Below are 15,322 nucleotides of genomic sequence, written 5' to 3'. Positions count from 1 at the left end.
CAATTTCACTTCTCCTGGTTTTGAAATGCCAGACTAGAGGGGTGCTATATTAGTTTATTGAACAGTTAGTTTGTTTTTCTAAAGCTTTCTGTAATGTGTGCTGCTCCTTCCTTATTGATATCTTGAACACTGCCAGGCGTGAAGCACCCACAGCTTCTCTGGGCAACCTGTGCCAGTGTCTCACCACTTTCACAGATCCTTCCTTCCTAACCTGGTTGCAAAAAAGTCATGTCCCTGCTTTCAGATATGCCAACAGAGGTCTGTGGAGAAGAAACTGAACAGTAAAATGGTTGAATACTGCAGGGAAAAGAGGTACATGAAAAATCCATTCTAGATTATTTATTGCTCAGTGTGTTCCATAATTTTGATTAGGAATTGGGTCACTCGCGCTAGAGCTTTTGGAGGATGCATCTAGGCCAGGCTGTCACAGTAATGTGCAAGACCAAAGTTATGCCAAGTGCATGTAGAAAGGCATACCTCTACAAGTGATTAAGTCCTTCCTAAGAAACTGTTAGATACCTGAGCCACTGTGAATACCCTGACCCCATCAATTTGATCTTCAGGTCACCTCAGCCACAATCATTCCAGGCCTTCATATACATGGGCAGGAACAGCAGGGCAGAGCAGACATGAACAGGGCATGACATTGTTGCTGTAGACCGCATACTGCCCTGGCCATGTAGTCAAGAGGAAAAGCCCCTGCCTGGCTCCCAAAAGGGGAGAGCTGAAGCAAGAGGAAAACAGCCATTTGGAAGAGAGACACAGCTCTGGCTGCTCTTCTGGGTACACAAAGAGGCATATATGCAAAGCCAATAGATCAAGGCACATGCATGCACCATGTAAATGCCCTTCTGGATCCTGCTGTTCAAGCTGCAGTATAAGAAAGCATAGACATACATTTAGCTAGCAACTGCTGCCAAAACCAAATTATTACTCATCTCCCTCATCTACCTACTGCAGCAAAGAACCGGCAAGTACAAGCGCAGTACAGCATACACACCAGCATAAACTGACCACCTCCATTCATTTTGCATGAATTTACGCTTCTTTACACTTCCTTGCAGATCAGCCCATTGTGAGTAGAGATTAGCATTAGGTGGTAAGCATAATGGAGCCTGCTTGAAAATGCTCTCATCTCTCTTTAGAAGCTGACAGCTGAACTGTTAAGCTAAGGGGTCAGAGTTGATTGGCTTGAGCACCAGCTGTATACAGCCCTGGGAAACGTGCCAGAGGCTTTTCCAGCTCAGACCCGAGACGCTAATCTGTGGGTAAACCCCACACACAAGGGGCAAACCAGCTCAGCTGTGTAGGTGAAGAATGATTTAGGAGCCCCTGCAATGGCAACCCCAGGTGTCAGCAGCTGTCAGTCGCCTTGATCCCTTCTAGCTCACTGCACCAGCAAAATATAGATAAGTATTGTGTAAAGTTCTTCTTGAATTGCAAGGGTATCTATTGCCTTTGGGACACTTCCAAATGCAGTTGTATAAATAGAACCGTACTGGACTTGCTGTGTAGCGAGGAAATTATTTATGCTTCACATTTTCTTGGTTTGATCCAGAGAAAACTTCTATGGAAACACAGGAATGCTGTCTTGATAAGGGTGAGAACCATGATTTTTGCTTTTCCTTCTGCTTCTGTCATCTACTGAGCACGCACAAACAACGCACACACAGTTTACACAGTGTGTAATTTTTTCCCCATGAAACTGAATCTGGAGTGAATCTTTGCAAAATGAAAAATGTCAGCAGGAAATAGTTTGCAATCAACTCGCTTAGAAATGCAGCACATACAGTTCCTCAGTGTTAATCAGACTTTTTCCTATTCTCATCTTTCTCTCATTGCATAGCAGTTTCCTACCTTGAGACTTGGAGGTAACACATCATAGGAATGCTTGGTTATGTCACACAGGATAGAGAACCTGCCAGACCTGGTGCCTGGGCAAGAAAGGAGAAAGGGAGCACAAGCCACAGAGTCTACAGCAGCCAGACATCAGTCAAAAGCAAAATGGACACAGTTGGTCTTGAAACATAGTGTTTGTCTTTGGCAAATCTTAGTTTTCCTTAATAAAAACACTTTTCTTGGGGAAAAAAAAAATAATATATATATATAAAAAAACTGGTTTCAACTGAAAACACTGATGCTTAATAAAAGCATTTTGATAACTCCTACTGAACAATTTTCTAATGTTTAGCCAAAGTTGCAAATCTTATGTCTAAAATCTGGTTTCTAGGTTGGTATCCAAGCACACAAACTAGTGGTCTGATTTTTCCAAACCCATGTTGAACATCCTGTGTCTCCCGTTTGTGTTGAGTGAAGTGCTGAGCGCTTGGCAATTCCAAATTACCTGGCCTGGAGCCAATCTTTTGAAATCTGAACATCTAAAATTAAGTAGCTACAATCTGATCCACGGCCCAGTAAAGCAAACAGAAAGGATACCACTGAACTTCTGGTTCTGGGTGAGGCTAATTCATCTATCTATACTTAGAGTGAAAATTGCCTTGTTGGGGTCAGGTCAAAGTCATGAGCAACCACTGTTTTACTTGTTGTTGGCAGTTCCTGTGAACTCTACACAGAGTGCCTTTAACAAAGTATGTGGGATGGGAGAAGAAGCAGGGTAAGCATTGCGTCACCTTGGCAATCTTCTCCGTGATCAGGTACTGTGCTGCATTCATGTCTTGTGCACCATACATGTGCTGCAGCAGGGGTGACTGCAAAACCCAGGGCAATGAATTGTTTACTAGCAATCTTTAAGCAACACACACTTAACAAATGGTGCTACCACAGCGTTTACTGTCTTTCCACTAAGTTCAGGCATGAGTCCCAGCTGTGACAGACAGCACCGCTCCACCTAACCATACTGAGACCAGCCTTGGGTACTTCGGCACAGCCCTGCAATGCTGCCTGCTCCTTGCAGGTCCCTGGAGGGGGAGAAGACCTGTATCAGCAGCATGACACACCTCTAACTGCCTTCCTACAGAAAGATGCATTTTGTAGAAGATACTGATTTTCTGAAGCCATTAAAATAACAGATGGGGAATGCCCAGGAGGAGTTAGACTGCTGATTTCACAAACCCAGGGCTGGGGCTCTTCAAGCTGACTCAAGAGTTTTTAGCAGGTGACAACACTAGCACAGCAACCCAGACACACTCACGCCTTGTTCTACCAAAGCTGAGTCTGGCTGTGCCACGGCACTTGGCGCGCTGCAATGGACCCCAAGGGACCGCTGCCCTGTGCAGAGCTCGCAGAAGGGCTGGGACGCCAGCAACTGGCCCAGGCTCGTCCCTCCAGGCATTGCTCCAAGCACAGCCTGGCCAAAAATAGGGTCCTGGGAATCCCTGCCTGAAATCCAGCTTCAGAAAACGCAATTAATGACAATGCCTCGCTGGGACAGGGGTTCTGTTTGAAGCCCATGTCCACAGGCATCAACGGCATAAGTCACTCTGGACAGAAAAGTGACCTGAACAGCCCATTCATGTGACTACACAGCTGTTAAGCTGCAGGATTTCCACTCCATAGCAATTTTTAAAAGATACAAATAAAAATGCAGGTGGGAGGAACAAGCAAACCACTAGACTCGCATATCACCTTGTACCATGGTTATCAGCAGGTCTCGCAGTGAACAGCAGCCAGGCCAGGAGAGGGACAAGGAGTGCGACAAAAAATGGGTTTACATGTTCTTTATTGAAGTGAAATGAGCAAGTGAAAGTAGAGGCTTCACATTCCCTTCCACTAAGCGAGTCTGTACCTCTCACACTGGTTAATACAGACAGTTACATTTCATACTGCAGTTTTATACCCTTGCATACCTAACACCAACACCAAACAAGCTGGCATGATGGGCAGGGGGCTACAGCATTCTCAGTAACTACTGGAGTAGACAACCAAGTCAAATAGCTCCTAAGGATCTTGCATTTTACATTTCACAGCTGGATCACTGCAGAATAAAATACTTACACCATCATAGACCCATCACAAACATTAGCACAGGCAACAGACAGGAGAGAGTAAAAAAAGATTCACAACATCCTCGACTGACTGAAAGCTGATCACAGTGGTGTGCTGTGGGTGCTACTTATCTCTGCAGACACACACTTAAATCACCTCCCACAGTTTCTGATTGTCTTTTAGTCCTGGTAAGACTTCACGAGGAGCCACATGAGCAATACAGTAATCAGCACAATCATGAAGTTGAGGAAAAGTTCTTGTGTGGATCTCTCCATTTTTGGGGAATAATCAGGAGAGAGCAGAGGTCAGCAGGTAGAGCAAAGGGAAAACTTCAGTGGCTTGCCCAGGAGCGTCCTTCAGCAAAACCTTCTGGTCACAGGCTCTTTTAAGGGAAAAAGAAAAATATGTGAAGAACAGATGCATGAAGGTGGCAGGTTCAGCAGAGCTATTTATATTGCTGTAAATAAATGTTGCTTCAGCAGCTAGGAGTTAGTAAGCACAGGGGACAGCAAAAAGTGAAAGCTATGTCTGGCAGCTTATCACCTTCTTTAATTTCCAGCATTTGACAAGAAGCATTCTCGGTGTCACCCCAAAATACATCACAGAGGGGTGGAAATTAGCGCAGCTTTGTGCCAGCATTTTCAAATAAATTATGCCCAAGCCCCATTTATTACTTTCAATCGGTCCATATTGTACCTACAGTACTGTTCAGAGTTCTTTAAAATGCTGTATTTTTTGCATGTTTTCATTTAAATAAAAAAAAAAACAACTAGATGCAAACTATTCTAAAGAAAGACTTTTAAATCTGGATTCTTGATGTTACCACTAAAAGTACAAGGAGAACCTCAGGTTAGGTATCGTCATTTCTGAAGTTCATAAATTTTGTAAGTTAATCCTGTAAATGAAATAGAACTTTCTCAAGAATCTTCTGACTTTCCTGCACTTTCAAGCTGCTATAGATCTCTTCCTTCAGAAATCCCATTCAAGCTGTGTTCAAAAACCCTTCTTGTGGCTATTGGTTTTATTTACTTTATCATAGCAAGTTTTGAATTTTATATGGTTTTGGAGCTCATGCAGAGAAACGAAAATACTTTATCATGAATATCATGCACTAATCCCTTCTGCATGACATGTAAATATAATAGAAACCTTTAAACAAATGAACTCTAGACAAAGAATATCAGCCACACAACCAAAATTTCAGGAGAGAAGCCAGATTAGGCTGTAACATCTGTGGTGCAAACAAGAGAATCCCTGGGACCATACCAGCATGGTGACAGACACTTTACATACAAACTGCTTTAGTTTGCAGATGAAATATTAAAAGCCCAGTGCATGCAGTTAAAAAATTCCTACATCCCCAAGTTGTTTTGCCAGCCTCCTGTGTCCCTGGACAAGAGAAAATCTGACTTAAAAAGTAAGCCAAGTTTTCTTTACCTTGAGGAGGTAAATGGAGCCCAGTGGTTCTGCCTCTGGACTTTGGGTGGCTGCAGATATTATATCCCTCCAGGCTCCTGCCTATCTCCCACTCGGTCTGGATGCCCAGTCCCTGAGTGGGAACTCAAGTAGGCTGAGGGAGGAGACCAACAAGTGCATTGGCAACCCAGGTGCTGACATCACCCCCAAAATATTTTAAAAGGGCTAATCTGGGCTGTGGGATTTGGTATGGGCTGCTCATGCAGGGGGCTCTGTGAGCTGATTTGCCGCTCTTAGTTCTTCTGAGGTGGTGCTGTGCTTAGAGCAGAGCAGTGGGCAGCACTTGGAAGTCAATGGGATTTGACAGAGAATTGCTTTTTGCTGGTTGGTGTCTTCCCCAGTGTGGGGAAAAGAAAAGAGCCACTTGCAGAAGTCTGTGTGCGGAATTCAGGATCCTTAAGATCATTACCAGGGCATGGAGATCTGTCTATATATTTATCTTCTAAAGTACAGTACAGCTGTTGATCCTGTATACCTATATACCACAGCTTCTGAAGTTCATATGCATTTAAAAGAAAGTGAATAGGAGCAAAATATTCTTGGCATTTGAGTACAGACTACTGAAATCCAGGATCATTTGCTGGATAAAAAAGTTTGGGACAAGGAGATCTGAAAAGCACAGTCCATTGCTTTAAAGAGCCACTGTCTCGCCTGCATGGTCTTCTCTCATCCGTTTTCAAAGCTGATGTTAATGCTCCATCTGTCTGAGCATACAGAGAAGTGTTTCTGCCACCCTGCAGCATTTCTTCACAGAAAGCTCACTGCTCTGTAGCCTAGATAGCTGTAATCCCCACACTACCTTATCTTTGCCCAAGGCGTTGCTAGAACTTGCTATGCATGTGAACAAAAAGAAATGGCTTTTCGTTTCCTTTTGTTCAATACAGCTGAAAGAGAGTCCTGACAGAGCAGACTGAACCAGGAGCAGACTCTGCCAGACTTGTGCTGCTGTGGGTTTCCCCCCCTCAGAGCCTTTGCTTCAGGTGACTGATGCAAGTATTTCCACTGAAGTCAGAGGGGTCACTCCTGCAGCACCGCGCTGCCAGATTAGCATGAGGATCCTGATCAGGTTTAAGTGTGTAAGGTTATCCACAGCTCTGGCCTTATTCTCCTGCCAAACACAGCATGATACATAGCATGCAGATTGTTTACTGATTCTGATGCCTTTTGTACATTTATATTCGGGCATGCTGGGAGTATCAGAGTATCCCAGCTTGCTGTGATAGTGCCCCTCCATCAGCTCCCACGTTTCTCCCTTCGCACCAGCACTCACGTCTTGGTGCGATGTCCCCAGTGAGGGAGGTTTCCATCGGGAAACCAACCCAATGGAAAACACAACAAAACAAGTAGCTGTGGGTAACCAGGGGGGCGGAGGGAAGGGATGTTCTCCCTGGATGATCTCCCCAAATAGTCTTCCCATGCAATTGCTGGAGGTAGGAGGGGGAACAGAACCAGCGAAATCTCCCCTTTCATAGGCTTGTCCTCCTTGCCACTGCCCTCCCCAGCACCAGGCAGCACATTCACAAAAGCCAATATGCTGCGTGGGAGTCCTGTGCTAAAATATACAGATGAAAGAGCAAAGGCTTAACCATGCCTCATTCAGGAGTCAGATGCCTAAGTAGGTTTGCAGGCTCCTATTGCGATTCATAGTCTGCTGGGCTGTGCCACCAGAGCCTGTCCTCTCAAGGAAAACTTGGGCAAACCTGTCCCACACTTACAGGGGATTTGGGAAATGAGGATTCAAAATGCTCCCCCCCAGCCTGAGGGAAGGAGGGTGTATGTCTGCCATGAACCTGCCCTAGGCTATTCCCTTCCCTGGCATATTCTGAAGCAGAAATATCTGGATTTCTCATACAATGGCTAATCCACTTCACCTTGAATCACATTAATATCCACCAGGAAAAGCGTGAAGCATCTGAATGCCGTTGATCTTAATTACTTAATGTTGCACATCAGTGCCCAAATACTCTCCTGGGGCTGCACATCTTGGAGATCTTGAGGTTTATTTTACTCTCTGCCAGTAGAAAACTCAAAAAAAATGTTTTTCTTTAACTGAAACCCCTCAGCTCTGGTCCCCAGGCCTGTATCTACACTCCCACACTGATGGGGAGCCCCTTCCTGCTCTGTCCCAGCTTACCTCCTTCTTCTTGGACTTTGTCTATGACACCTAGAAAACTTCTCTCCTTCAAAGAAGGGTAACAGTGCTATAAATGTCATTAACCAGCACACATGGCAAACACCCTAACTCCTCTCCTAACTCCTACATGCACAGATGCCTCCTTCATTTTCTTTGTGCTGAGGACCTTACAGGAGGCCATGGAAGAGCACACAGGATTTACAGGAATTCATTAGTGGACCAGAAAAAAGATTCATCTAACCCAGCATATTGACTGGTAGGGAAATCTGGGGAAGCATATAGAAACACAGCGAATGTAACATGATCTCTGCCTGGATATCCTCATACTTCTGGGATTCTGCCTATTGGGATTGCTAGATTGGGACTACAGCAGGTTTGGGTTTATGACTCCCTCTTGCTCCCACTGTCAGAGTGTCCCCTCAACACAAGTGTCTGTTGCTGCAGCTGTGATGGCTCATTCTGTGAATAGTTCTACACCAGGCAACTTGTTCATGGTGGAGCTTCTCTACACAACATCCTACATACTTTCAGCATTACAAAAATGAAATAGCAAATTCAAATATTTCACATAGCATAGAAAGAAACTTTCCCCAACCTATCAGCAATTTGAAAGGAGCTAATTTGCCAGAACTGAGACCAACTAGCTAAAAAACATTTTTTGATTTATGGAGCTAGTTCCTAGCAACTTTAGAAGAGCCAAATTATGCTACATTTACTTTTGATGTCATCTGACAGAACGTTCCTATATATTTTTATAGAGGTATATATATGTGTATGGACACACAAAGACTTGTGGGAAAAAAAAGACTTAGCACTGAACAGGAGTCCAATAAACTGAGCTGTGGAATGTGACTGAACTTCTGACCTCCAGATGCCATAGATTCGGGTCTGCAGTTGCCAGGGGCTGAAACTTCTGCCCCACTCCAAAAACACACACTCCTACTGTTTATGAACAAAGAGCCCAAAGACACTAAAGGCTGTATCTTTAAAAGGATGGTCTATTTAACCAAGTGATTTAGTGCTGATTTAGAAAGCAGAAAAAAGAGAAAGAGAACAAACCCAATGGTTTCACTTGAAATGCTAACCCAGAGGTTCAGATACGGCACCGAATATTTTTCTTGTTGGCACTTTAATTTTTTCTTCTTTTTCGGACAGATCTGGATGTTCTCAGCTTTCATGTGGCCCGTGCCAAATCTCCCTCTTCATGCCTCACACACTCAAACTTAAGGCTCTAGTCTATATTTAAAGTTGCTGTGACTATCTCAAGTTCTTCCCAGCCTACTAATCAAGTAGCACATAATCCTTCAAAGCCATTCTTACATAACTGGAGCAGACTGTTCATTTTTGCTCTCATCATTATCTTTTGCACTAAGTGCAGTACATGTAGTTTTTAAATTTGCTAATAATTGGCTAATTTTTAAGTTGGCACCTGCTCTCTAGTGTAATCACAAGTATCTTCTTAGAAGACCCACTTGAAACACTGATGTCTTATCTGTATGAACACAAGTTTGCAGCAACATACTGTACTTGTAATCACAATATGTATTTCACACACAACTATCATGTGTCCCTGTGGGAACTGAAGACAAACATCACTTAAGTCTGCTGAATAGATCTTAAATCTGATGATTTACAGGACTTCTGAACAGACACCATCACCTAAATGGGCACCATCACTCCACAAAAAGCTGAAAATGTACAAAGGAGCCTGAATATTGCCACGTTCTCCATAGCAGGATCCTATGTGCCAGGGAGGTGTGAGGCCCATGGCTCTCAGCACAATGGCTCCATGACTACAGCACAGAACCTTCCACAGAACCAGCCAGCATAGGCTCTCTTAAAAGAGTTAGTGAGGGAAAACCAGGCACTTAATGCATGCAAGTCATCTGCCTGTTGTAGATATCTGCTGTTGGGACAGTGCCCCTGAACACCACAGATCACACTGACTACCCACAAAGGGAGCTTTGGGGGGCTGGGAAGGCTGGACTTGGCCAGATGGCAGAGGTCTATATTTTTAGCATATGAACCTACCTGAGCTCTCAAGAACAGGATTCACACCAGCCACAGGGTGAGTAGGTAGTTGCTTGAGTTAGTTGATAGAGGATACTACAGGGCAAAACAAGTCTTAAATGCTGTCATCATTTCACAGAATCACAGAATCACAGAACGGTTTGGGTTGGAAGGGACCTCTGGAGATCATCCAGATCGTCCAACCCCCCCACCAAAACAGGGCCACCTGGAGCAGATTACACAGGAACACATCCAGGTGGGTTTTGAATGTCTCCAGAAAGGGAGACTCTACCACCCTCCTGAAGGTACCTGAGACGCAGGTGCCTTTTCTGCAGCTGCAGAGACACCACAATCCACTTAGGCATGGGTGATTTTAGCCTCCTCTTTGAGTTAAGACTTATAGCCTTGTGTTTTGAAAGCTAAATGGGTTGGCTCTGTGGAGTTCCTTCCACAATGCAAGGAATAGAGCTTTTCATCCCCTAGAGCCAACAGTGTATGGCATGCTTGCTCAGAGATGCCATGTATTATTGCTATGTAAAACTGCCTATCCAGCAAATCAGGAGTGTCTGACAGACAGTTCATATGTCATTTACATTAGCATCAGCATGTCCTTTGAGGCTTACTGAAGCATAAAACAAAACTGAACGTCCCAAAATTAGCAAGGACTTCAGATCAGCAGAAGCAAAGGAGAAATAATTAGATATCCAGAGCACCCAGTCACGAAAGTAGTTACTAACTGCATTTGCATACATCATCTACAGCAACCTAGATGCTTTGAACAAATCCACAGATGCCACAGGCATCAATTTTTCAAACCACAGTAAGCTATACCTCCGTTTCCCCAGCAGGACCACTGTGATAAATACACAGGATGTGAAGATCTGGATTCAGATCTGTTCTCCCTCAGGGAAGACCAGAAAAGGTCTGCACAACAATGGAAGCACAAGGTAGAGACCTAACTGCCTCTGCTGGTCTTTCATGTCTTAGGGACCTTCAGTTATAAAAGATGTAAGCACCTATGGATAGTGCCTCCAGGATGAGATGTCAGCAAAGTAAGGATCTTAAGGACTTATATTTTTTGTGTGGAGAGCAGAAATAGAACATCTTGCCCCATATTTTTGATGTTTGCTGCTCACCAATCTCCACCCTAGAAATCACTGACCTTGGTGAATAAGACTTTCGAATTTTAATGATCACAGCACTCTCTCTTACAATCTTTCATTCAAGTTCAGATTTACTTCATGCTGACCTGTTAGTGAGGCCACCCCTCAAAGGGAATACAACAGAGAATGGGTGGCAGGCAGGAATCATCACTATTTTTCGGTGTCTGATGGGTGGGATTATCTCTTCCAATATCAGTATCACGCTACAGTCAGTGGGGAGAAAGAGTCCTCCAACCGACAATTTATTTGACAAAAGATAGACGTTTACAGCTCTCTGGAAGGTACTGAGATTTTTTATCTCCACCATCATGCAAGATGAATATGACCAGAAAAGACCAGGATAACACAGAAAAGTGTTTTAGAGAAGATTACAATAACCAAAGTATGGGCCACAAGTCACATGAACATTTACAATTGTTGACAGGTCACAGACCCTTCTTCTCTGTCAGAGTTCATTTATTTTTAGGCTTGCTCTTATCATATTTTGATTAGGCTTATTTTATTGTTTTCATTTTTAGTTTTATTAATTTTAGACTTCTTTTCACAACAAGCCTAGAGTCAGAAGATACTCTCTGATTTCTATACAACAGTTTCAACTGGACAAAAGCTGCAGTGCTATGAGCCAAACTACAAACCAATGTGGCAATGCAGTTAGACCAGTAAAAAAATTACATGCAACCCTGGACACAATAGGGTAAAAAACCAACTTGAAATTACTTGTAAGGCACCACAAGTGAGAGAAGGATAAAGAGAGAGACACCTCAATTTTAGTCTTTAATAGCCAGCTCCAAACTACTTTAAATGTCAGGTCAAGAGTAAAGAAAGCATCAATTCACCTGCAACAGCAGTGACACAGTCACTCCACAGACAATTGAGATGGTGAATAGCATTTAGGAGATTAAATAGCAGAGGTGAAATAATGCAGAAATGCTGTAGAAAGTTTGCCAAAATCAATGTATTTTACATCTCAGCTGGCACATGCTCCCACTTGTTCTGAATTGAGCTGAATTCTGGAACACAGCCTTCATGTTTCACTAGGAAGGCATTAAAAGGCATCTTCTCCCAGTGTTGCTGAACATCAGACCTTGCAGTTAATGAGTTTCTCCTGGAAGATAACTAAAAGCTAGTAGGGGATTCACGGCTATGTGGTGGGATATGCTCTCACCCCACTCCCTTGTCTAGCTAGTGTTAGCGGAAACTATGGAGAGGCTTTTGAGCTTAACCCTCTGTAAAGCTAATTTCAGCAATCAGGGTCAAGGCCCCAGAGATGCAGGTTACCGTGGCCACACTCTTCCACACTGTTAGAGCTTAGAATGTGCTGCTGGATGGAGCTGCTATTTGGCAGACAGAACAGGCATGTGCAAGATAGATGCCTGCGACTACAGGCCCCTGTGCCAGCAACATCTTCAGGGGCAGAGCAAGCATGGCCTTTGCCACATCAGTAGGAGTTCCTTATTGTGATGAATGCCATTTCTGGGCTTTATGATTGAACCAGAAGACTTCTGCCCACAGATACAAAGCATTAAGGGAAGAGAGAAAAAAATCTAGTCAGCAGTTGTTCAAAGAAAAAACAATCTGCAAACTAGTAAATACCTGACAGGGACTGATGGTGGAAGCTGCAGTAGAACACATTCAATTAGGAAACACAATCAGTCTTCTTTTAACTCATTTCTGAGTGGTGGAGGAAATTTCTACTGATGGTGGAGGAAAGACTGGTGCAAAGGGTCAGAGGCATAAGCAGAGAAGTGCAGCTTTCTGTACTCAGGCCTTGATGTTCTATGCTCTTGCATCAAGACCGATCAATGACCTTGCAGCTATCAACATGCTGAAAATCTCCAGCAGAGGGTCCAGTCACCCTGGAACAGGAACGGACACAAAGTGACAAGGGTGTCTGTGAACTTACAGCCTGTTGATTGCAGTCTGATAACTGGTTGTATAAGCAAAGACAGGACGCTCATCTCTGTAAAAAAGGGGTGGGTTACTGTGAAGTTATTTCTGAGTAGGTGTTTGTCCAAGAGCTGCTGCTGATGCCAGGCAGGTTCTCCCCTTACTCTATCCCAGACTGAGATATCTGTGTGCTCAGAGCCTGGCTTAGTCCTCTTACATGAAAAGAAGTGAGGCTTTAATAAACTGTGTCCTGGCACCATGTAGAAATACAATTTTTATCTCTGTGAACAACCATATCAGCACTACCGCTATGTGAGAAGCTTTCAGCTCTATCTCATACAGCTGTTGTGTAAGTTCTTGAATCTCTGGAGTCATTTATAAGGCAGCCTGTAAATATTCCCTGCAAGGAAGGTTTGCCTTCAGTTACTAGGTAGCCACCAGCTGTTGTGCCAACACAGCCTGGTGCTTTCAGCTGACTGCTTATGTGCTTTTACAGGGCTATGGGCCAAAGAACCTGCTCCTGAAAGCTCACAGCCTAGCTCTGCAGCAACGTAAAGCCATGCGGCTGCTTGCCTGCATGGATGCCCTCACCCCAGGTATGACGTGTGGTTCCTCCTTCTCTGTGGGAGAAGAGGTGTCCTTGCCCATGGCGGGGGGGTTAGAACTAGGTGATCTTTAGGGAAGGGTTGCCATCCAGAGGGACCTTGACAGGCTTGTGAGGTGGGCTGATGCCAACCTTATGAAGTTTAACCAAGCCAAGTGCAAGGTCCTACACCTGGGTTGGGGCAATCCCAGGCGCAGCTACAGGTTGGGTGGAGAAGAGATTCAGAGCAGCCCTGCAGAAAAGGACTTGGGGGTGTTGGTTGACAAGAAGCTTAACATGAGCCGGCTTCAGTGTGCACTTGCAGCCCAGAAAGCCAACCATGTCCTGGGCTACATCAGAAGAAGCATGACCAGCAGGTCGAAGGAGGTGATCCTGCCCCTCTACTCTGCTCTTGTGAGACCTCACTTGAAGTATTGTGCACAGTTCTGGTGTCCACAACATAAAAAGGACATGGAGCTATTGGAACAAGTCCAGAGGAGGGCCACAAGGGTGATAAGAGGGCTGGAGCACCTCCCGTATGAAGACAGGCTGAGGAAGTTGGGGCTGTTCAGCCTGGAGAAGAGAAGGCTGCGTGGAGACCTCATAGCAGCTTCCAGTATCTGAAGGGGGCCTATAAGGATGCTGGGGGGGGACTCTTCCTTAGGGACTGTAGTGGTAGGACAAGGGGTAATGGGTTCAAACTTAGACAGGGGAAGTTTAGGTTAAATATAAGGAAGAAGTTCTTTACAGTGAGGGTGGTGAAGCACTGGAATGGGTTGCCCAGGGAGGTTGCAGATGCTCCATCCCTGGCGGTGTTCAAGGCCAGATTGGACAGAGCCTTGGGCCACATGGTTTAGTGCGAGGTGCCCCTGCCCATAGCAGGGGGGTTGGAACTAGATGATCTTAAGGTCCTTCCAACTCTAACTATTTTGATTCTATGATTCTTTTCCAGCCTAAACCATTCTATGATTCTATGATACTGAATAAATAAGAAGTCAGACATAGATAACTCTCAACAACCCAGATTCTTGCTCCAGGCAACCAAATGCAGCTGAGCTTCAGGGACCGTCTGGATATAACCCAGAAAAAAAAGTCTGAACAGCCAAATCATGGAACAGCCCAAACCAGCACTCTCAGCCTGGCTTTCCCCAGTGCTTCTTTCCTCTTGCTTCGTTGCTCGTTATAACTAGCCATTTGGAAGTTTCCTAGATATGTTTGTCTGCGGCTCTTTGAAAGACAAGTGTTAAGAGTGAACAACATTTAACAGGACTACTGGCCAGTAATGTATTGGGAGCAAAGTCTTTTAATGATAGATAGCTACAACACTAAGGTTAAGCTTCCACTTTTGTTAGTGATGAATATTCCTTGCCCCCTTCTTGTCTTAGTAGTCACAATTTGTGAGTCACTGATTACAGTTAAGTCCACTTTTTGCTTTCTACAAAATCAATAAACACATCTTAGCATGAGCAGATGGAGGCTTCATTACCTGCAGACAGATAGCAATAAGTGAGCAGTACACAGACACCTACATTTATGCCTGCAGACTTGAGTGTGATATGGCTAAGGGAAAAAACAAGGACATTGACTCCCTGCTCAGTTATCATTCCTTTCTTTGGGAGGATCATATCCTCTGCTAACACATTATAATTCATTCCCTTCTCTGAAACAGAAAACTATTTGTTTTGCCCTTCCAGGGCTTGATTAGGCACCCACTAATATCAAACCTGGGTGCTACCAAACTAGCTGTCAGCATAACTTTGGATCAGGCCATGGGCTTAATCCTACAGCAGTGAGCAGCTGACCTGCCAGCACACAGTTGGTGTTTACAGCAACTGGAGCCAGGCACCCATTTCCCCTCCACCCTTGAGTGTGCTGCTTGGTGCTATCATTTTGCATGGTGCAAATGCTTCCACAGATGGTTGCAAGATGCTCTGCTTGAAAGCGCTGTGTTGAAAGCATTGGCTGAATGCACCTCTGGCTTCTGCTCCTCTGAAGTCTATTCCAGTTCTTCTTGACTGCAAGAGGTGTTATCTGCCATCTTTCAGACCTTTTGTGGATCACAGGAGACACTTTCCATATAGGAAGTCTGGCTAAACTAGCAGCAAACATGAATTCCTACTCATT

General features: G+C 44.4%; 1 protein-coding gene across 1 annotated transcript; it reads right to left on the bottom strand.

Annotated features, from left to right (window-relative positions):
• Window positions 1-3,662: 3,662 nt before the first annotated feature.
• Window positions 3,663-5,468, bottom strand: SLN (sarcolipin). The gene is made up of 2 exons (XM_030477125.1): window positions 5,383-5,468; window positions 3,663-4,327 (listed from the first exon to the last, which is right to left on the bottom strand). Exon 2 carries the CDS (start codon window positions 4,218-4,220, stop codon window positions 4,125-4,127), a length of 96 nt encoding a protein of 31 aa, XP_030332985.1. The 5' UTR covers window positions 4,221-4,327; window positions 5,383-5,468; the 3' UTR covers window positions 3,663-4,124.
• Between the last annotated feature and the right edge of the window lie 9,854 nt (window positions 5,469-15,322).

This window comes from Strigops habroptila, chromosome 2, assembly GCF_004027225.2.
Source record: "Strigops habroptila isolate Jane chromosome 2, bStrHab1.2.pri, whole genome shotgun sequence".
In the NCBI taxonomy this organism is placed as follows: Eukaryota; Metazoa; Chordata; class Aves; order Psittaciformes; family Psittacidae; genus Strigops; species Strigops habroptila.
This window is presented reverse-complemented; position numbering and strand designations above follow the sequence as displayed.